We start from the raw sequence: 23,027 nt of genomic DNA on the forward strand, positions 1-23,027 counted from the left end.
AAGCACTTTTAAGGTGGGTTTATGTCTTTTGTTTATTGATAATACATAAAATATTGTTATTGTGAACGTTACTAGCACAAGTAACACTTAAACGTAACTCATTGTTAGGCAAGAAAAAACAGATGAATTAAAATGTATTTCATTTAAAATCTGATATTGTTATTTTAGTTTTATATAATAATGACTATAAATGTAATACAACTAGTAGCTACGATAATAAGTCCTACTTTAATGAATCCTGTCCTTGAGCACTGAATGCCGGTAACATTTTAGAGAACTGCAACATATGAATACATTTACAAATTGAGACCAAATTTAATCTTTAAAATGCCTAAAGTTAAATTATGTTTAAATCATGCTTTCTCTGTAGGAGACCATGGCAACAAAATTATTATTCTTTGTCAAGCCTGTTACAAAGGTGAAACATAGTCTCTACTTTCTTTAAAAAACAAACAAAAAACACACATTTTTTAAGCCTTACATGAAAAATAATTGATCGTTCATATTTCTAGAAAGTTTTTATAAAAGTACATTATATACAGTGAGACAAAACATATGAAATACATAAATATTGATACTAAAGGTTTTTCTGTAGCTTTTCAACATCAACTGCACAAATAAGTAAACAAATCAAAAATCCAAAGCATTAAATACAAATTTTTAGTATTAAATAATATTTTAATATTAAAATATTAAATTCTCAGATTTTTTATTCATGAATTATTTTAGTCATGGTTTCTACCAGAACTTTCCATTTGTTCATGCAAACCTCCAAAACGATCCCAGTCGTATGGCCATAGTTGAGCCAGAGAAGAAGAGAATTGAAACTTAATGGAAATACGTCACAGTTCCCCGTTGGATTCTTGACTCTATCAGAAACCTTAGTATTTTCATACATTTTTAAACCAAATTCATACTGGACATGAAAGTGTACACATCATTCGTCCTCTGTACCATCATCATCATTTTGTTATATTCTGAGTCGGTCCCTCGCTATATTTGAATTTTGAGAGGTTTGTACTTGAAAGTTTGACTTTCATGGCCAAATATTAGACTTTTGTCCCAGCAGGGACGAGCAGCTCTCAGGGAGCCGACTGTAATATCTGTATCAGCCTCTCCTGTCGGGGTGAACCATGCCATTCAGGTCCACACTCAGTGCTGCCATGGCAATTGACTCTCACGACAACACAAAAGAGTCCTCGGCGACCTCAGCAGATCGACAACTCACGGCGTCTTACAAAATACAACACTTTGTACTGTTTTCCCAACACTGAGTTTGAATTCTCTGCAACAGCAAGTGGAGTGCATCCGTTTTAATAATAACTCGGCCATCCTGTGTGATAAATGAGAAATGAATTATACAAACAATGATTTTTATGAAGTTTCCCAAGCTGCCCAGAGGGCTTTCCACTACACTTGTCAGTTTGTGTGAAGGATGTTTGCAATGATTACATTTGTTACCTCACGCCAGAATTTTTTTACTTGACATGTTGCTTTGGGCTATTGACATTATTGATTTAGAAATAACAATATAGCTTCAGCTTGAACAACAGTTGCACGAATACAGAGTAAACATTTGCATACGGTAATCCGTTTCACTGCCTCCATTTCACTGCCAATTATTATTGATTTCATTGACATGAATTTCATTCTGAACCAGCACAAAGCGAGTGTTGTATTTACTTAGCGAGCTAGTATTTTTTTTTTTTTTCTTTCTTTTTCATTTTACAGTAAACAAAGTATGATTAGGTTTGAGATACACAGGAGAGTCTCGAGTTATAGAATAGATGCAATAAAAGCAAATGCGTGCTAAATGTTTCTGCTAATGAGGAATGAGACTAAACTAATCTTAGGAGGAAAAAAAAAAAAGAATCTTTTTTCTTTGTCTCGTATGGATACCATACAGCGATCAACTTCCACACAGACTCCTCAGGGTATTGAGTGGATTTTGAAAAGCCTCATGTTGTTTTGTATGATAGGACAACAGAGATCCTTCAGACGATGAGAAAGTGTAATTAGAAAAAAAAAAGAAAAGAAAAAATCCAGGAAGGATGCAGAAACATTTTACAAGTCTTCAAACACTGTAAACATCTGAGCACAATTGATTCATTTTCGTCTGTGCTGAACTTCTCAGTATCACAGCTTTTGAATACACACGGGTCTTTACACGTCTTGTTGTTGTTATGACACAACATCAATTACAAATGCCTATCTGGCTTGCTCATCTGCTCGTTCACAGATGGGAGTCATTGCAGCTCGACACAGGCGAGATGCTGCGTTGCAGATCACAATCACGGCAGCTTCGTTTGAAACGTTTCGCAATAAGAGCTGAAACAATGGTGGTGACACATCAGTGAGGTCATTGGAATGAAGCTAACAACATGTATTTACAGTATAGGTTATTAACTCGACATGGAGGAAATCATAGAAAGCTACTGCCTACGAACCTTTACACACACATACAGTACATTTCTACAGTCTTTACTCACCAAAAATAATTACGTTTTATGTAATTGTGGCCAAAGTAATTGGGGTTTGTCTTTTTTTATAATGATCTCTGTGGGTATGTTTTTGACTTATGTGCTACTTATTTGTTGGGTTGGGAATGGGATGTGTTTTTGTGTTTATATTTTGTAGGTATGATCTGTTACTTTAATGCAGAGGTAGGCAACTGTTATTACGTTTGATCGGAGGGCCACATGATCAACATTCATCTAGAATAATGAGCGATCTGAGCATTAATACAGGAAAGAACAAAAGAGTTTTTATACTAATTTTGTGTGTTTTTTTGCCATTCTGTGTATGTTTGTTCTTGTCTTGCTCTTTGTGAAGCATTTTGTGCATTTCTGTTGTTTTTTTGTGTATTTTTCCAGTAAAATATATATTTTTTGGAGTCATATTGTGTATTTGTGCTGCCATTTTGCGGGTTGTTTTTTTTTTTCTTTTCTTTTTAGTATTTTTTGTGTATTTCTGTTGTCATTTTGCTTGTTTATTAGTACTGTGGTTTTTTTGGGTGTTTTTCTTGTCTTTTTGTGTACTTTTGTTGTCATTTTTTGTACTTTTGTATATCACTTTTGTTGTTTTGTTCATTTTGTAGTAGTTTTGTGTGTTTTTGGAGTATTTTCTGCCTTTTTAACTTGTCTTTTACTCTATTTTCTTGCAGTGTTGTAATTCCTTGATTTTTTTTTTTTTTTTAATGTATTCTTTCTTGTGTTTTGTGTATTTTTCTGTCATTTTGTACATTTACTTTAGGGGCAGCCTAAAACTAGACAGAGGGCCACATGTGGCCCCTGGGCCGCCAGTTGCCTATATATACTTTAATGGGTCAGTGGGTAAATTTTAGTCACAGTGGGGAATGTTTTTCAGTTGGTTTAGGGCTGGGCGTTATGACCAAAGTATATCACGGTATTTTTCTAAATTCTAAGGGTTTCATGGTATATGACGGTATTTTTTTTTTTCATGCATAATCAGGTGTTCACAGCATTTTCTACTGGTTGAGAGAGGAATTAGAATCAGAATCAGAAAGGTTTATTTTGCAGAGTACAGTTTTAAAAAAAAAAAAAACAGCACATGGAATTTGAGTTGGTAGTCGGTGCGCAGAACAAAAAAAACCAAAAACACAAGCCAGCAGCAATTATAATTATAGTGATAAATAAAGGATAAGGGATAAATAAAGGATAGAGGATAAGGAAAAATCAAAATAAAGATAAGAAAGAGGAATTTCTGCAGTAGATTGACTTAGGATGGTCTATTTTACTGCCATTATGAGTGAATACTGTAGAATAATTCTACACTAGTAGTAATACAAGTTTGCAACAGCAGCCCAATGGCTCTTTGCTTAGCTTAGCATTAGCTTGATTTCTAGCTTTAAATGCTGCATACTCAGTGATGTGGTGGTTTCTTATGATGAATAAGGTAGCGTCTTGTTTGAACCTCCACCAGGACTTATTTCCACATTATAGGAATTACAAATTGCGATCCTTTGCTCTCTTTTTTTGGGTATTACTGCCGACGTGCTAAGCTAACCGTATCGGCTCCTGATTACACCCCTGCTCGGGCTCTGAGGTCTGTGGATCAGAGTCTGCTGATGGTTCCTCGCACTCGTTTCTTGACCAGAGGAGACAGATCCTTCCAGGCTTTGGAACGATCTTCTGCTCTCTCTGCGTTCTATTATCTCTGTTGACACTTTCAAAAACCAACTTAAGACTCATTTATTTGTTCATGCTTTTAACTAGCTATTTTTGGGCTGCTATGGTATTATGTTGTCCTAGCCCTTTTTTATAATGTGTGTACTGTTTTGATTCTAAACTGTATATTTTAGTGTATTTTTTTATTTTAAACTATGTTGTGAAGCACTTTGTGGCTTTTTGTTTAGAAAAGGTGTCACTGTATATAGATTAATATGACTTACTTACTTATTTACCCTGCCTCTGTGTCTGTTCTCCTGTAGCAGAGGCACGCAGGCACATGCACACATGCAGCTTCAGAGCTTTCAATTGTGTCTTTCTTATTCATTTACACGTATGATTTACACCATAACTAACACCAGAGCGCTACTGTTTACCTTCCTATTTAGAAGTGCAACTTGAAAAGGGTCCGGTCCGTAACGTGGCACAGCGTAGCGTTCCGAAACCTGTGTAATCAAATACACCGTTACGGCAGTATATCAAAAATTCATATGATAACAAAAATCTATATCGGTATTCGGTATGAACCAGGTATACCGCCCAGCCCTAAATTGGACTGATTCTGTAACCTGTTTAGCTTTAGTTCTGGTTTACTTTTTGCTAAATTATTGTCTCATTAGGTCTTTAATTCCCGTTTCCTGTTGGTGTGTAATTGCAGCCAGATATATTAGATGGTGCATACTGCCTTCCTTCACTACTTAAGGAGTGTTTCAAAATAAAGTAAGGGCTGTTGCATTGTCTCACCTCACCCAGTTGGTCTGTACTCCTCTTTTTTCAGTAAATCAGTTTTTCTGTTAGCTGGTGTGTCATTTTTTGGGTTCTTACTGTTTGTCAACTTTGTTATGTAAATTGTTGTTTTGGGGCTTTATTAAAGATTTGTTTATATCTCCACCTGCTAACTCCGTATATCTTTTGCACTTGGGTCTTCCAGTTTATTCTATTTTTCAATAACAGTGCGAGTGATCTCAGAGGGTTTTTCTTTTTTTAATCAGTATTCATGCTAAATCATTAAATGTAGTCTTTTTTAACTCGGAAAAATATTACCCAAAAATTCATGATGAACATTTACTTAACCTTTGCGATTTTAAACTTTTCACCATAACTAAATAATCAGCCAATTTCTCCTGTTGTTTACATCTGTCACATCTTATTCTTCTACTTATGGATTGAATTGACTGTTTACAACCATCTTCAGGCATTTTGCTGCAAGCCAGGTCTTCAGTGTGTAACCTTCCAACGCTCACCCACTCAGTTGCTGCTTAAACTGGTTTGAAGGACGGCCGTTTCGCTGAAAAGTTCCAAGGTTCAGAGACTTGTGAACGGCACTCGTAACTGAACTAGAACCATGTCGGTTTTTTCTTTCTGTTTGTAAAAGTAAAGATACATTAAGAAAAGAAAGTTCTTAATGAAGTCCTCTCTCTTAAACAATGTGTAGGTTACAGTTTCATTGGAATTGCACATCTATTAGGTTCATTCACATCTAGTATATTGACAGTAGGTTGGTTTATGTGTGTTAAACCATTGATGGACAGGCAACCTGCTGTGGGTGGAACCTGTCATAGACCTTTAGTAATCTAAGACAAGCTCCAGCTTCCTGTGACTGATCAGGATAAAAGGAAATGGTGGACATGAATTAAATGGAGGCTTTTGAAGGTTTTGTTTCATTAGTGAACCTTTATCTTCTCTTTTTAGATTTATCATGCTTGGTTTTGTGTGATCTCTCTTTTTTTTTCCTCCTTCTTTTCACACCCTGATGTTCTGCACAGCTTTAGTTTTCCATCTCTATGTCTGCTTAGATTTGTGCTTGGATCAATGTGGTGCTAAAAGCAGCTCACACAATAGTAGCTGAAGAAAAGCTCTGCTGAAACTGCTATCAATCCGATCAGATTTATCAGCATGAGTATTTCTTTTATTTTCGCATGTGCTCTGTTATTTGTGCGTATTTTCTGTACCGCAGGTTCCTCTGCCTGTCTGATCCTTTTGCTCTTAGGTGTGCTCGCTCCTCTGGGGCCACTGGAGCGAAGAGTATGGAAAGGACTTTTATCTTCTGCCTATGCGAGAGAGAGAGAGAGAGAGGGAGAGAGAGAAAAAAACGTGACAAAAAGCAGGGAATAAACATTCACCGAGCTGTTTATTGGCAACACCTGTGCAGACTAATGCAATCCAATACAACTCCTCTGCCATAAATTCCACTTTTATGACACAATTATACATCCAGTTCTTGTTGGAGGTGTCAGAGGGTTGATCACTTCACTTTGTCTTTACATTCCAGCGAGCCATTGGAAATGCATTAACTGTAAAATGTTTCATTTATTTTATTCAATGCCTTTTAGTTATTTGGTGCATTCACATGTAGCATTGTGACAGCTAGACATTAGCATCCGTATGAATGGAGTTTTTTCCATGCCTTTAAGGGTTCCCTCAAGGACTTTCCATCCTTTGTAGATTGATTTTAGTCTTCCTGGTTACACAAGGTTATTACTTTACCTCAAACGGGATGTTCTGGTCTTGTTTACCTTTGTCGATTATGTTTTGCGCTGATAGATCAAAAATGTGCCTTTATTGGTTTCTCAAATATTTGTCAAACACAAGGCCCGGGGGCCAAATCCGGCCCTTTAAAACTCCCAATTTGGCCCGCAGGAGAAAGTAAGAATGACATGATTTACAGATGACTCATTGTGTAAATCTCCAACTAATTCAAGTATAGATCTCTCAGTACCTCCAAATACACAGATTCAATGAAACTGCACATTTAGGGAGTTATTTTTAATCTCAAATTGTTGTAAATACTCATCCTAAATTTTTCTTCAATTTATTTCCCAAATTAAATAAAAAATTGGTCAAAAAATCAGAGAAATTTAAGATACTGCACGGACTGATATCACTTATTGCTTGGATATTGTTGGTGCTTTACATAAATGAAACACTATTTTACGTGGAAGTGCAAACTAGGGCATAAGAATAATAAACATGCCCATTTTACCATCTATTAGCTGTGGCCCACTTGAGATTAAACTGGTCCGTATTTGACCCCTGAACTAAAGAGTTTGACACCCTTGCTCTATACTGATGCTAAGGTTGCGAGTCTTTGATGGGTGAATTTTAATGGCAAGAAGAAAATATGAGAAACACCGTGAGCTAAAAGCAAAATATATAAATATGAAAATAAGGATGTTTGTTAAATTTACACATACCTGCCTTTTAGGACTAAAAATTCCTTAGTTGGCAGAATAAGTAAGAAAGAAAACACAGCCAAAGCAAAACCTTTCTATTGATCAGGTTTAATACACATTAATGAGATTAACACAGATGGGATCTAACACTTAATAACAATTGTTTAGGCATTTAATTCTTTATGTTTTTGTGGACTTTCACATGACAGCGTACGAAGATATTTGTCATTGGTCTATCCACTATTTATTTATATTGTCACACATGAGAGTCTTTGTATATACTGTATATATATATATAACAATAATAAAAGGAAAATCAGATGAAATAAACACTGAAAAATTTGGTTTCAGAGCAGGCTCATCCGTCTCCATTGACCGAAATAGAAAAGGAAAGAGAAACAATCGGAGAATCAGACATAGAGCCAAGTCTTTAAGGAAAGAGTCAAATTTGCAGTTTCCAAAGCCACCTCTCAGACTATGAACTACTGATTGTGTGCAGCTTTGATTTCCTCAGTGGGCTGGAACATTTTACATATAACAGCGCTCAGACCCTTCCCAACATGCGAGCGATCCACCAGTTGCAGGGCATGACAATCTGACAGATGGACCGGCCTCCTTGGTAGTAGTAGGGCCAGGGGTTGAAACCTCGCAGGGGCTCGTGGTAGCGGCGGCAGTAGCGGTAACCACGGCGACAATACTGGCAGCAGTAGCCGCGGTCATCCAGACGGCTATCCAACTGGATCCCGACCTCGCTCTGTGGGACACACGAGCAGGAAGGGTTATAATCCCACATGAGAAAACAGCTTGCCCCGTTGATTCAGAGGCAGCAGGATCAAGCATGAGGAGAGAGAATGAAGAGGATGAAAAGGAGCTGGAGGTTGTGTAACAACTGTACGAGTGATCAGATCAGGTCTGACATGTCCGGAAATGCAAAATTGTGCAGCGACAAAGAGATCAAAGCGGTGCTGAGATTGACTGAGCTTGAATATAAATCTAATACCCTTGACCTTTTCTTGATCTACTGAAGATATCCTGATTGACAGCTGCACAATGAACTGAGCTTCTCTCTCTGTACTTCCTTTTGTCAGAAAGACTCTTATGCTGGTAGTTACCAGAATAATTTCACCTTTTCTTTCATCTCTGACCTCATAACTACCTCAGCCGGAGCACACACTCCTCACTAAAATGGCTGCCACTCCTCCTGCAGAACATTCAAATTAGAGCACGTCTTGGTGCCCTCCCCCTGACCTTGACTTTAAGTGCATGGCCCATTGCTAAAGCAATTAGCAGAGTAATGATCGCCTAACAAGGATTCTTTCATTTGCTCTCACTGGCTGCCTCTGAATTTATAGAGAGTCCAAATGAAACCTAAACGAAAGGTAAATTGGGTAGAATTAATGGCCCTAGGATGTTTCCATTGTGCTGGTTGGTTCGTGCCCTCATAGACTTGAGGGGGCTGAGTGCCATGCCTTTGATCAAGAGCAACTCCAAATGGGGTTTGGAGAAGTGCCACTTAACTCAAGGCGCAGGTTGGAGCAGCAACTTCCCCTCAGTATTCATTTAACCACATTTCAATCTCTTTTAGTAAATGAATCCTCTGGGACAATCCGCTGCGGCCTGTTAAACTGCTGTAATCCAGGAGTCAGTGCGTACCTCACAATCAAAGCGAACGGCAGAAATCTCTGCAAGCGTCAAAGTCAGCTTCAGGAAACAAAAGTGGGGATTGTTTAAGAGGTCCATCCATCCATTGCATAGATCAGTGGTTCTCAACCTTTTCAGCTCACGACCCCTAAAATAAAGGTGCCAAAGACCGGGGACCCCCTCTGTACCTGAAGGTGGTTGAACACAGACATGAACATTGAAGAACAGTCATGTGGAGACAGGGCCATCTATAAGGGCTAATAAAGGGTAGAACTTTATGGGGCGCGTCCATAAAGTCAGCAAAATGATGGTCCATTGTTCTATGAATCAGTGTTAACCACATGTATTTATATATATTTTTTATTTATCAGAATAATATCCACTGTTATACAGGACGTTTATTATTATTTTCACCATAGTATATAATAGTGTTGTGTTCAAGACCACACTATCCGAGACCAAGACTTGCCCGAGACCAGAATGGACCAAGACCAAGACAAGACCAAGTCTTCCGGGAGCCGAGACCGAGTCAAGACCAAGACCAAGACCATAAACATTTTTTTTTTTAAATTTAAAAAAATATATAAATAAAAAAAATTATGACAAGGTTCGACAGTTAAATAACATTCTCTCTTTAGTTTTAGTTTCTTTTAAATACATTTGATGGAGAAAAAAGGTGTATTATGTGTATACCGGTAACTTGTGCCATGAGAAACGTTCTGCACTGTTTCGAATGCGTATTTTTCTGTAATGAATTAAATGTGATAAAGTCCCAGCACTAAGAAAAATATAAAACCGGCATTGCATCGAGGAACACATAAAACTACTTATATTATAGGTCACCACCTACACTGGCATATTTCAAGGTTTCTGACAGGAAACTAGCCAATGACAGATGCGTTCAGTTTATTTCTTGCTCTGCTTCTCTCGTGCTTTGAACTGTCAATAATAATACATGCATGATATTCTTAGCATTATCTGTATTTGTTGCTGTCAGAGGTATAGGAAACACACATAGTTCAGTAATAAATGACATGCCAACAGCAGTGCAACCAAAAATAAGTACCAATCACTTTGATGTACGATGTGATGAAGTGAGTGCAATTACAGAATTGTGAGGCATACTTAAAACACACAGGAAAGGTGCATCCCATGATATCTGGAATAATAGGTGGGCTTGATTTATAGTGGTGACAGGCTCAGGTAGGCCTTTAATGATTTATTGTTCCAGTCAGGTTTCAGGTCACCAGCTTCCAGGCAACAATCTGTTATAGGAACAACACGAAAGCTGTCAATGGTCTAGTGATATCGGCTTCTCACAGCCACAAACTGCGAAATGCAAAAATCTTGAGCTTTAGCTCGGAAAATGAAGGAATATTTTATTCAAATAATGCAGGCGTTTATCAAAACAAAGGGCAAATAGGTAGCATTGTACCTTAAAGCCAATTAATCAAGACTATCCTTTTAAAACGGAGGCTTCATATTAATCACTCCGGCTGCGAGTTACTGTCTCTCGTGGGAAACCGTGGTGATAAGAACAGCTAACCTTGGGAAATCTGAGGCAGTCACTCACAAACAAGCGGCATTAATGAAAAGTAAAAGTCATTACCCCTTTTGCTGCATCTGATTTTATCACAGTCCCCACATATACATGCAAACAGAGTCACAGTCGTAGGCACAGGCACAAGCAGCCACTGCCATGCATATTATGAGTCACGGGATGTCAATGAGTGGAAAAACTGCGTCAGTCATTCAATAAGATGTAACGAATCAAAGCGTGACTCCTTTAATCTCCACCCTTGTTGATATTATTTCACAGCACTGATGACTGCGTTTCATGAGCTCGAAGCACATGCCTGGATGTGTTATTAAATCTCATTGCAGAGCTTGTCACATTTACTCGGCAATCAAAACGCCACTGATAACATTTGTGTTTCATTCTCTGCGTTGTGTATTCCAGAGGTAGCGTCTCTTATGAAGACGCACAGCACAGGACAGTGTAACACATCAAGTGCTGTGCTTTGCTGCGTGCCCTGATCTTAGATTTCCATCTCACTGTACTTCCCCATTGAGGTGGCATGACAATGAAATGGGAGGTAATTGAATAAGCAGATAGTGGAGTATTTCAGTAAACTCTGCCCGCTTCAACAAGGCGATAAGCTTCAGTGCAGAATTTCCTCTGAAAGTACAAACTGCTCATGCATTCATAGATATAAATTATTTCAGCTGTTTGCACTCGTGTTATACATCAGCGTTTGTCTGGCCTAACCCTGTGTGCGTCAAGCGGAGGTTTATAGTTACAGCCAGGTGTGAAAAGAGTACTGATATAACTTAATTGAAATTGTACAAGCAGGTCATACATAAAATACTCAAGTACAATTAAAAAGTAACTCTATTAAATAGTACTCAAAGTAAAAGTTACTAGTTGCGTTCAAACCTCATGTTCATTTTTTGGTAATAAATCTTGACAGAGATCCCTTGCATACAGTAAACATTTCATGTATAAACTTAAAAAGGAACCTAATTGGAACCTAATTTATTTTCCACAAAGGCATATGTATAAAATAAAAGCTTTGTCAAAATGTTGAATTATTTTTTCAATAAAATAACACCAATGAAAAAAAAATATATATCAGGCTCTATATATAGCTACATTTCTGAACTCTAAAACTGAGAAAATAAACTTCATTCAAAGCTGTTTTGGCAAAGTGCATTATACGTTTAATCTGATTGGTCGGCTATGATGTGATGCATTTGATTGCTGTCTGGTCGTTTCATTTTTTGTAGTTTCACAATCTCCGTTGATCATTTTAAAAACAAAAAATAATAATTTACTCAGTAACAGTTGTGTGTGGAAATGTAATAAGCTTACTTTACTTCTTTTAAAACGCAATTAAGTACAAGAAAAATTACTGATTTGGAAATATACTCAAAAAAGTACAAGTACACATAAAAGCAACTCAATTACAGTAACGTGAGTGCTTGTAATCTGTTACTTTCACCTCTGGTTACGGCACACATTGCAAGTACTCCAACACAGGCAGACTGCACTGTTTACGTGTGTGTGTGTGTGTGTGTGTTTATATATGTGAGGTCACATCCTATCACAGGGCGCTGGGGTCAAGGACAAAGGAACAATCCCTTCATGCTTGTCAGAAGGCAGTTATTCAGTTTGAAGTTTCCAGGGCCACCTCTGATAACACGCTGCAATCAGCCACGGCAGCTGCTGCACACTTCAGCATCAGCATCATATATCTGTAGAGATGCGTTACAAAAAATCAAGCGATTATTCTGCTTTATGAACGCCGCTACGGCAAGACGTTAACCCTGAAATTTAGCCTAATGAAAAGCGAATTATTCATGTGACACAGAAGAAATGCTTCAGAAAAGCAGAAAGGAAATATGGAAATACGACAGCAATAAATAAAACTGGCCACCCTGTGTACTTTCTCTCTCCTGTAGTTCTTACGATAGGCAGTGTCGCACGTTCAATCTCATCATTTCCTGCTTGAACTGATTAGCCTTGCTATTATCCTCAAATATTACACATTTTACCCTCGGTGTCAATCTGACCCTAGGTTTTTGTGTAAGGCTCTTTGTTTATTTGTTGAATACATAAATAACAGCTTGATAATGAAACCTTGACCACACAGCTGATCAAAAATAAATAAATGTTTCTTCTGTTGGACTTGTCCTTTATTTTTAAAGAAATTTTCTTTTGACAGGCATGTTGTCAAGAAAATATATAGATTTATGTTTTTAAAATGATAATAATGCTGTTTTTTTTTTAACCCTATTGGTTGTGGTAATGATATGATCTTGGGCGCATAGTAGCTTAGTGATAAGCACGCCAAAAAGCACAGCAAAAAGGTCCTAAGCTTATGCCCCGAGGTGGACACCTGGGTAGCCCCCGTGCAGAGCCCACATGCCCCCCCCCGCATCGTGTGGGCCCTCCCTGGGCACCCTGGCCCACCCCTCCAATCCAAAAACATGACTGCTTCACCTCAAGGAGCAGCCAAAGCAGTGGTTCCCAAACTTAGGTACATGTACCCCTTGGGGTACCTGAACACCCCTCAGAAGGTACACAAAAACGTTTGTCTGTTTAATTTTTAACATTATAGATTTTATTTTATTTTTTTTACATGCACATACTTTTTTCTCTTATCCATAAATAACAATTTGTGACATAACTCATTAAAATACAACAAAAGGTGAAGTTCAAACTCTACAATGAGCAAAACATCAGAAATGCATGAATAAAAATGCCTAAATTCAAGGTTAATGATGGACAAGACACAGGAAAGAGTTTAGACGAGCCTGCAGACACAAATAAATAATGTATATAATGAGCTAAGGGGTACGGGGGGCAATAAAGTTTGGGAAACACTGAACTGAACGTGTGATACTGTGTTGGTAATTTTGTCAATCAAACTAGCACAGCTCTGTTGCTGGTGTCAGGTTCTTTTTGGTTTTTGTGTCTTTAGCCCTCGTGGTACTCCTTTTTTTTTTTTTCTATGAGTTTTTGTTTATTGGGTTTTCTATTCTAGTTTCATGTTTTAACTGTTGTCTTTGTGTTCCCAGGTCTTCCTGCTCATGTCTTCACCTCCCAGTGATGTCAGAGTGTTTGGTTGGTCATTTTTTTGCACACAGGTGTGGCCCGTTACCAATCAGGCCTCCCTCACTATTTAGCTGAGTGCTTGTGCCTCCATGTGCTTTTTTTTTTTTTTTTGTGTTAGTTTCTGCCATTGAACATGGACTGGTTTTATGAACGCTATGCCAGCCTCCATCTCTCTCTGTGCTTGGGTCTTCCACCACCACTTCCACAAGGTGTGACAGCTGACAGAATTTGAAGCCCAATGTTTGACTGATAGGTGAGTGTGTTTTTTCATTTTTCTATTTGTTTCTCCCAATGCTAAGCACAAGTAAATTCCACATTTATTGTCCTATAATTCAGCTTTTAAAGCAGATTTACAGATGTCTAAACTGAAATAATTGTGGTGTTCTGTATACAATTTTCTCCCTAGAGTCAGGGATTTTAAAACTAATAGTTTACATTCAACTAATGTTAGAGGTGTAAAGAGTACTGATATATCCTATACTCAAGTAAAAGTACTGTAACTTGATTGAAATTGTACTTAAGTACAAGTAAGTTATACAAAAAATACTCAAGTAAAAGTAAAAAGTAGCTGAATCAAATAGTACTCAAAGTAAAGAATTACTAGTTACTTTAAAGGCACACTGTGGACTTTGTGACCTAAAGAGTTGAGTTATATTAAATGGTTCCTCAGGCCAATAAACAGGGCTTGACAGTGTCAATGCTCCGAGCCCGGGGGCTATGGCTACGTTTATTATTGGCACGGTTCTCTTGCATACAGTAAACATCTCATGTATAAACTTAGAAAGAAAGAGACAAAATCAAATAAATAGGAAGAGAGGAAATCTTGCACAATTGGAACTTTAAAAAAAAGGCTTCAATTATAGTTACATTTATGAATTCTAAAACTGAGAAAATAACCAGCTTTCAATGCTGTTTTGACGCGGTGCAATATGTTTAATCTGGTTGGCTATGATGTGATGCATTTGATTGTTGTCTGGTCATTTCAATTTTTGTAGTTTAACAATATCCGTTGATCATTTTAAAACAATAATCACTTACTCAGTAACGGTAGGGTGTAGAAATGTAATGAATGACTTTTTCTTTTAAAATGTTCTTAAGTACCAGTCAAATTACTGATTTAGAAATACAATAAAAAGTACCCATAAAAGCAACTCAATTACAGTAACACAATTACTTGTAATCTGTTACTTTCACCTCTGGCTAATGTTACATGGCCTTTCCATTTCCTGCCAATGATTTGTCAATTAAAGCCTTATTTCTAAAAGTATCTTATCTGTCCAGCAATGAGTGACCTTGAGAGGAACTTTTTGTGCGATGCCTTCGCTGCTTCAGAAAATAGAAAGTGGAAAACGTGTGGAAATGTGTGCTGTGAGGCACGAGTTGCTTCCTTTGAAAAAAAGCTCTCAATTAACGGACGGACATTAAGGGAGTCTTCAATGAACTGGCTTTACTTATACAGATATATAGAGCAACTGTTGTGTCCTCTGGTGCACAAAGTCAGTTTTAACATCAATTAGTGCGCGATTTATATGCAGAAAGAGTCACGGCAGAGCTGCGGCTCATTGAAGTGACTCTACTGGAACTCTTGGTTTTGTCCCGGGGGGGGTTGGACACGTTCTTTCACTTACATAGTCGTTAACGGGTAGGTGGTCCAGGATGTCACGGGGGAGGCGCTGCCGGCCCACAGGCTCTGCGTCAGGTGTGTCCACGTTTTCCGCCTCAGTATCTGAACAGAAGATAGAGGGAACGTTTTATACTTGGAAGTTTTCTCTTGTAAGACGTAAGATAAGAGACCACCTAGATTTAATCTTGGCTCATACACTCTTGGATTTCCCAATGGCTTGATTTTTAGCAGCAAGCATTAATGAGAAAATATCTGAAATATCAATAGGACATACTCCATTCCTTTCCCAAAACCTATGATTTTTAGATGCAACTAATTTAATACTTCTAAAAATATCCTAACTTGTCAAGCCAACAAATCTCAAGATGACCAAATAAAGAGATTGATCATCTGTGATGGTTTCACTAGAGAATGAAATGTATCTCATTACCCAGTAAGTAAAGACAGGGCAGGTAGTTTACAGATCAATGCCATCATGTACACTTTGAAGCTTTAACTTTGGCTTCAGAACTATTACAGCATTTTGTCGTGATTCATTCAAAAAAAAAAATACAAACAGTATGCCGTCATGTCAGAGAGCAAAGGCTCGCTTTTGTTTTGTTTTAGCGTTTCATGCTTGTTTGTGATTGTTGCAAGAAAACATGTTTAGTTTTTGGCATGGTAACACAACTCATTCTACAGTTTAGTATACATTACTGCATAATGTTGAGCAGTTTTCATTATTTGCAGAGTTTGCCAAAAGGTTTAATTAAAGTTTTCCCAAATTCATTTGAAAAAAAAAAAAACAATTATAAATATAATGTACATAATATACAAATATTTTGAATGCCATACAAAACAGTGACTGTACAAAATATACAATAATTCGTTTGTTGTTGTTTTTTAAATATTAGTATACATTTTCAGTGAAATGAACTTTTGAGGCTTTAGGTTGGTTCTTCTGTTGTGCAATGTAAATGGTGACACGACACTGCTCCCAGCAGTTCATGTATGGTACTGCAGCAAAAATGAAGCAAAAAGCAGCCGCTGACCTGATTTTCTCATGAATTTATAACATAACGCGTCAACGCAAATATTTGTCGTCAACCTTATCAATTAAGTTACTAATCACTTTTGCATTATTGTATATGTTTCACACATTGTGATTGGCGCGAATCTCGAGATGGTCTATATATTTAATTCTATAGTTTTATTTTCCCCCCCCGGCAAGAATCTTAAACTCTGCCGATGGTTTCTTTTTGGTGTAAAAGTTAATCCACGTGCAGGCTCATGTCTAAGTGAGTAAAGTCCATAACCTTTTTTTTTTTAGGCGAATACCCTGGATATTCATTTTTATAAGGAGGAAAATCTTCTCTCCAAGACCTGAGCCTGTCTTTTTTTTTCTTTTCTTTAACTCTTGTCTTCAGGCAGCAGCAGCAGCATCATCCTAATCTTTTGTTAAACCCAGTGGCTGTTAAAAGTTTAAGCAATTAATATTTTTCCATATTAAACATGTCGTTTTGGCATTGTAAAACAACCACTTTATGAACTTTTGAATGAAGTTATTATTGACATGACCTTCTCATAAGTCTTTGAGAATAACTAAGTGCTATAGCAACGCATCTGAATGCTCTTTTCACCACTGACCAAAGCCTTTAGGCACACACAAAAACAGAAACACAGTTTGGTTTGGCAGCTCATATGGGTTTGGAAAAGCTGGCCTCTCTGTGGACTCTGTTGAGATGCCCTCCAGTGAGCGTGTTAATAGTGTGCGTTTAGAGGCAGATATGCCCCCCTGCTCTCACCGCTCAGAGGGGAGGGATGGATCCAGTGGATGGGCAGCTGCTGGCAAACCTCCCAGATCTTGGAGTTAAAGAGGAAGTCTGGGTTCACGATGGGCTCCTCAGCAGGAACCCACACCTGGGATTCCTCCACCTTCACATCCGTGGCCTCATCCACCTAATGGAAAACACACACACACACACACATCGCAGCACGCAATGCACACACCCATTGAAAAACATGTCAGAGCTAGGGAAACCGTCCAAGCCTGAAAAACAGTGGAGTCCTGCATTTGCACGTTCTATCCCTGGAGCCACAGCTGCTCCATCCCTCTTGTTTCATCTCTAACCTCTCCATCTTTTGATAGGATACAAACTTCCAGACTCCTGACTCCCGCTGCTTCCACTCCCGCACTGTCTCTCCCTGTTTCCCCTTTTCTATATCAAACATCATTGAAATTCACAGACAGTGGAGGATTTGACTTTTAAATGACTTTTCAGAATTTGTCTTCATTACTTCATACTAACGTGTATGTGCATTACGGTTTAATGTGCCTTTGCATCCTCCTCCTCTTTTCCCTCCATCTCCCACCCCCTCCACCCCTACTGCTCCCTTTGGCACCCTGCACTATCAGTGGGCTTAATTTGTTGATACTGTAGTTCATGAGCTGTAAAGTAAACTATTATTGCTTAATGATAGGGACTACACGTCAATGTTGTTTAATAGAGATATATGAAGGGAATTTAGTAATGCGCAACCCTGACCATGGGGATATTTATTTTCTTCCATGTATATGTAAATACACACACACACACACACACACACACACACACACGTCCCATCCTCCTGTTAATTAGCAACCGAGAACAGAAAAGCAGTTCACTTGACAAATGTTTTTACAAGGTGATTTTCTTCCAGTCTAAAGCTTAATTGCACATTAGTTAAGCTTGATTTAGGATCCTGGGGCTATGGTAGTAGCAGAGATCATTTATACTGGGTCATACCCCGCCACACCCCCTCTGTAACCCCCGCCACTCTTGTTTGAATCACAATTTTGCTCTTTTTCGCTCCCTGTTTGTCATCCGGTTGTAACTTGCAGGGAAAGAAAACAGAACTTCAGCATGTGGAGCAATATCAAAGGTTGTGTTTGAGCACAGGAGGGGTTCAGTTGAGCTTTTGACACACTGTTTTTTTTTTTCTCACTTTCAAATGCCAGCCAGCAAACTAATAATGATGCGGAGGACGTGTGACCATCGGTCGGTGTTTATCATCAAGCTGGGGTTTGCAGGAGTTATAATCCGACTGCCGGAACACAAACAGCGCTCGTCTAATTGGACTTCTGAAACACTGAAGCCAAGTTAGGCTTCTCTGGGAAGAGAATGGAGGTCACGGCGTGGGGCTCGCTACATGACTTTGACTTTACAGTTGAAAAACGACTTCCAATAGCTCAGAAGATGGTGCCCTGAGGGAAAGTGGTTAAAGGTCAGCGTTTTAGCATGTGACAGAGGTTTCAAAGTGCCATTTTAGAGGCAGAAAGACAGTATGATTACTGTTCACCACAGTACAGAAACCAAATCTCCTTTGCTAAAGACTAATGATGCATTATTAAGACACAAGCAACGTTTTTTTTTAATTTTTTTTTTTTACCAAGTATTAGTTCTTGGGAATGCTGCTTATTTGTTTTGTTCCTGCTGTATATGTGCTTACAGTGTACAACCTAATTATGCAGCAGTTGTGCAGCAGTTAATGAATTTACCCTCTCCTGCCACTGTGTCCCAAGGGGAGGGGGTAACACTGTCAGCATGACACATTGTTTAAAGTGGTGTTAGGTTTGCCAGAGATCAACAAAGATTTTCTCACACACCCAGGAGGTTTCACATGCTGCACTGAACACAGAACCAGCTTTTTTATGCTGTCTGCCAGGTGTTAAATTTCAGCTGACAACCTTATTCCCCGCTTACAGTTATACCTGCATCGAGACACCCAACAACACCTCGCAAAGAGTGGAAATTCAGATTCATAACAGCCTTTCTTTTCCTTCTCACACTGATTGGATTTGCTAAAGTAAAAACTGTGCAAAAATACTCTGGTTTCTTCTCAACTTTGGTGAATTTTGACATGCAAATGGGTGCCTTGGAAAAATGAAAATCTGTGCAGCTTTGAGTGAACCGACAGCTTGGAGAATTTCAAATAGATGAACCTGTCCTAACACACCAGCTGTGTAGCACCGTGCAGGCTTTTTAATCCGCATCTCCTAAAAAAATAAGAAACTATCTTCAAATGACAGAATTGTAAGAAAGAAGTAAACAGCACAAACTCACTGATTGAAAGACTGTGGAATTTGTGAAACTACACATACAGTAAGTGATGCACATGTTGTTTTTTAAATTTTCCATCCAGAATATGGGGTAAATACCAATCAAAATAAATCTTCAGCTATCCAGAGTAAATGTCAACTTGGTGCAGAAATGAAATACTAGTCACTGACACCAAAAAGCCTCTGCTATTGAACAGAAAAAGCAAATTTCCTGTGCATTCTAGCAGATGTTTGGGTCTTTTTTTTGTGGTATTTTTTTGTCCCCAGAAAGTTAAATCATTCTCCAATTCAATCTATGAAGATTTTCTCCCCTTAAATTAAAAGATATGCTTTATGTTTGTGTGGAATGTGAGTACCACACCAAATGCATGTTTCTTTTTTTTTTAACTTTTACTTGACTTTTTGGGGGAAACTTGTGCGTTAAAACCACACTCCTCCACCTATCATGCTGTGGGGCAATTCAAATTGACAAAAGACCTGTCTTCTTTTTTTAATGTCTTCTGGTGCAAAACTAAATATTCTGAGCCTCCAATGGGGATGTGACAGGCTCAGAATGTTGTGCAGACAAAGAAAAGCATGTTCAGAATGAGGACATGCTTGGATTGAGGCTGAGTACCTTTGCATGGCAGCTGCCATCGAGCAGCGTCAACTCATGTACAAGGATTTCAAACGCTTCTTTGACACTTTTTGAGATGAAATGGCCATCAAATGTTTACACAGAGAACAGCAGCATCAGAGGAATATTTCGTTATCCCATCGCTAGGCATTTGAGTTTGATCATTAATGATGCATTATTTTGGGTTTTGGTGAACGCCGCTGTGTGCCGTGAGTGTTTGGTTCATGAGATGTTTGTGCTGCAGTTTGTTTTTATTAATCCCTTAGAATAACTTGTCAGGTTGCAAGTATGGATACCCGAGCCAAGCCCGACGGGACCTGAAGAGTCGGGGTTTCCGCAGTTGCCTAATAAAAGGAGGCTTTTCCAGTCATTAGTTGACTTATCCCACCATCCTGCGAAGCAGCAAGCTCATTGGAAAATGGATGGATGGAATTTTGACTTCATTACACCTTTATGCACATTAGCAAAAAAGACTGGTATGTTTCATTCTCCTCAGATGAGGCAGAGGACTCAGTTTTGAGGCCCCCAAGTGGCTCTTGGTCAGAAAATGCAATTGCACTTTTAAGTTGGGAGAAATGTTATAGTAGTGCTTTTATGTTGAGTAATCAGTTAAGCCAGTTTGGTGACAAGTGTGGAGAAATTAAAGCAGGTGATGCAGCACCCAATTTAAGTATAATGGTGGCCGTGAACAGAGGGAAGGGGTGAGGGCTTATGCCTAAAACTGATATTTGGGGTCATACTTGGTATATACTTTGATGGTCTAATGCAGGGGTGAGGAACTAACTTCTGTTCAGGGGCTATTTACAACTCAGTTTAATATCAGGTGGGCCCAACCAGGAAGATACAGATTTATTTGAAATTAGATTAATATTGTGTCAGAATTTGCTTTTCACTGTGTAAACAATGCACGTCACTCACTGAGAACATCCTTAAGCAAGAAACAATAACATCAATGTTTAGTATTGATGAATTTTTTTCTTAGAAATTGCAATTTGTAGGAATTTCTGTGAATATTTGAGAAATTTCAGGGTTTGGGGAAATAAATTGAGTTATACCGAATAATTTGTGATTTAAAAATACATATATCCTTGATTAGTGAGCTTAGAAAGATTGTACATTGTACATTCTACGTATTTCAGGTAAATGTAATACATTTTGGAATTTAGATGAACTGAAATGTCTGAAACTGAAAAAAGATTTTCATTCATGTTTTCTCATGTAATTTTGACTTTGAAAAAAAAAATCCTCCAGTGGGCTGAATAGAAAGCTCAAAGCGCTAGTGGCCGGATTTGGCCTGCGTACCTTGAGTTTGACACCCCTGATCTACAGAATGCTACAAAGCATATTATTTTAAATATATCTTCATTTTCCCTGATTCTGAAGTTGATTACTTGCTGTGTAAAAATTCCACAGAAGCTGTAATGTAATCACTTTCTTTGTCAGTGGCCATAATGTATGATGGAGATTTTGCTAATATTTGCAAAGACGTATTGACACATTTCTCTGTGTGACCCGATCCCTAACAATTATTCCTCCAGAGTAAAAAGTGAACTTTGTGCTGCATGGTGCGTCGGCCTTCGCTGAGTTCATCCCGACGATTATTATGGAGAACAATCTGTGCTCTGTGCTCGTGAGACTTTGGTGTATTCACTTCCTCTGCAGCGCTGTTGATGCCCTGCACACTGTTGCTCTGTTTGTGGTTTGCTGTCTGAGTGGGAGGTTTGGGGTTGCTGTGTGAGCGTTGGTCATCCATATTAAGTGGCTGTTTATTGGAGCAAGCAGCATTCATTGACAATGTTAAAGGCTTCGAGGGAAGCGGGCAGCGATTTTTATTTGTGTTTGTGTCAGAGGGGAAGCTGAGTGGAATCAAGCTCAGGGATTACTCCCTCAACACTTTTATAGAGAAGGCTTTTTTTGAAAAGGAATGAAAAATCCTGGCAACAATTCATGTTTGTCACCTGCTTTTCCCTCACAGGAGCTGCTTTTCCTTATCAGTCGCTTGCAGTATTCCCACATTTTTTCCACATTGTTCTTCACCTTTGCTCTAAAGCCGGGCCGTGGCTGCTCGGGGGGATTGTCATCGCATGAACTCAAAGCTTCCATTGGAACAGGACAAAAAGAAATGATGCAGCAATACACTGTGCTGCTTTTATAATCAACTGGAAAAAAAAAAGACAATCAATGTCCAACAAAAAACATGCAAGAGGGAACGGCTCAGCTGCAATAAATAATCAACACGAGATTAAGTTGAAAAGATTCATCCAACGGTTGATTGTGTGTCTGATGGTTTTGATTTCTGATTTAGAACAACAAACCCTGACTTGCTTGAAAATAAAAGTTTAAACCAAAGAGAAAACATCTTTCTATGGCAGTGGGGTTGATCCTATGATCTCTTTCATGTGAGGCATCAAAGCAGAATTACCCAAAACACTTTAAACTTCCTTTATGATGATTCCAGCGAGTTCATAAGGTCTTCTTGTTTTGAAATATGTTAAAGCTGATATGCGGAGTTTCTGAAAAACGTCTCGATGTCCCGCCCTAAACAGCTCTACTTCCTCCCACTGCCTCTGCCAGTCTACCAGAAGCCACGCCTCTACTTTTCTGCACGCGCATTGCGGAACATCACAAGATTGCATCGGGTTGCATTGATATACAGTAGGTCTATGGGTCGGATAAGAGCCTAAATTATATTTACCTGTTTGCTGTTGTGAAGCGTGGCCTTGTTTCTGTGCACAGTTCCACATTCACTTTGATTGACAGTCTCAACACTAGGAAGTAGAAGCCTATTGGCTGGGCGCACTCGGTGATCGTTTCCATTTGTATAGGGGTCTATAGGACGAAGGACGGACTTATATACATAAATGTATGTGAATGACCGTAGTAAAAGACCAGTTAGGTATTTTTTCACATTTCTAAAGAAACATACATAAACAGATTTCTCAGCAACTCAAGATATCAGCTTTAAGGTTTTGTTTATTCAGATAATTTTTTTTTTTCAGGAAATTTAATTTCCTGACATGTTTTGACTGCCAACTGTCAGTCTTCCTCACAGCAGACTGGGATGGATTGTATATCAATTAAAAAAGAAAA

At 38.4% G+C, this 23,027-nt stretch overlaps 1 protein-coding gene across 1 annotated transcript in view; it reads right to left on the bottom strand.

Moving 5' to 3' along the window:
• Positions 1-7,452: 7,452 nt before the first annotated feature.
• The window catches only part of tnmd (tenomodulin), an 89,805-nt gene continuing 74,230 nt past the window's right edge, over positions 7,453-23,027 (bottom strand). The window contains exons 5-7 of the mRNA XM_028459729.1: positions 17,028-17,181; positions 15,248-15,345; positions 7,453-8,114 (exon numbers count right to left, since the gene is read on the bottom strand). Coding sequence (XP_028315530.1) covers positions 7,905-8,114; positions 15,248-15,345; positions 17,028-17,181 — 462 coding nt within the window. The 3' untranslated portion in view covers positions 7,453-7,904. The remainder of the gene's footprint in view (positions 8,115-15,247; positions 15,346-17,027; positions 17,182-23,027) is intronic.

The sequence above is a fragment of the Gouania willdenowi genome, chromosome 10 (genome assembly GCF_900634775.1).
Source record: "Gouania willdenowi chromosome 10, fGouWil2.1, whole genome shotgun sequence".
Classification (NCBI taxonomy): domain Eukaryota; kingdom Metazoa; phylum Chordata; class Actinopteri; order Blenniiformes; family Gobiesocidae; genus Gouania; species Gouania willdenowi.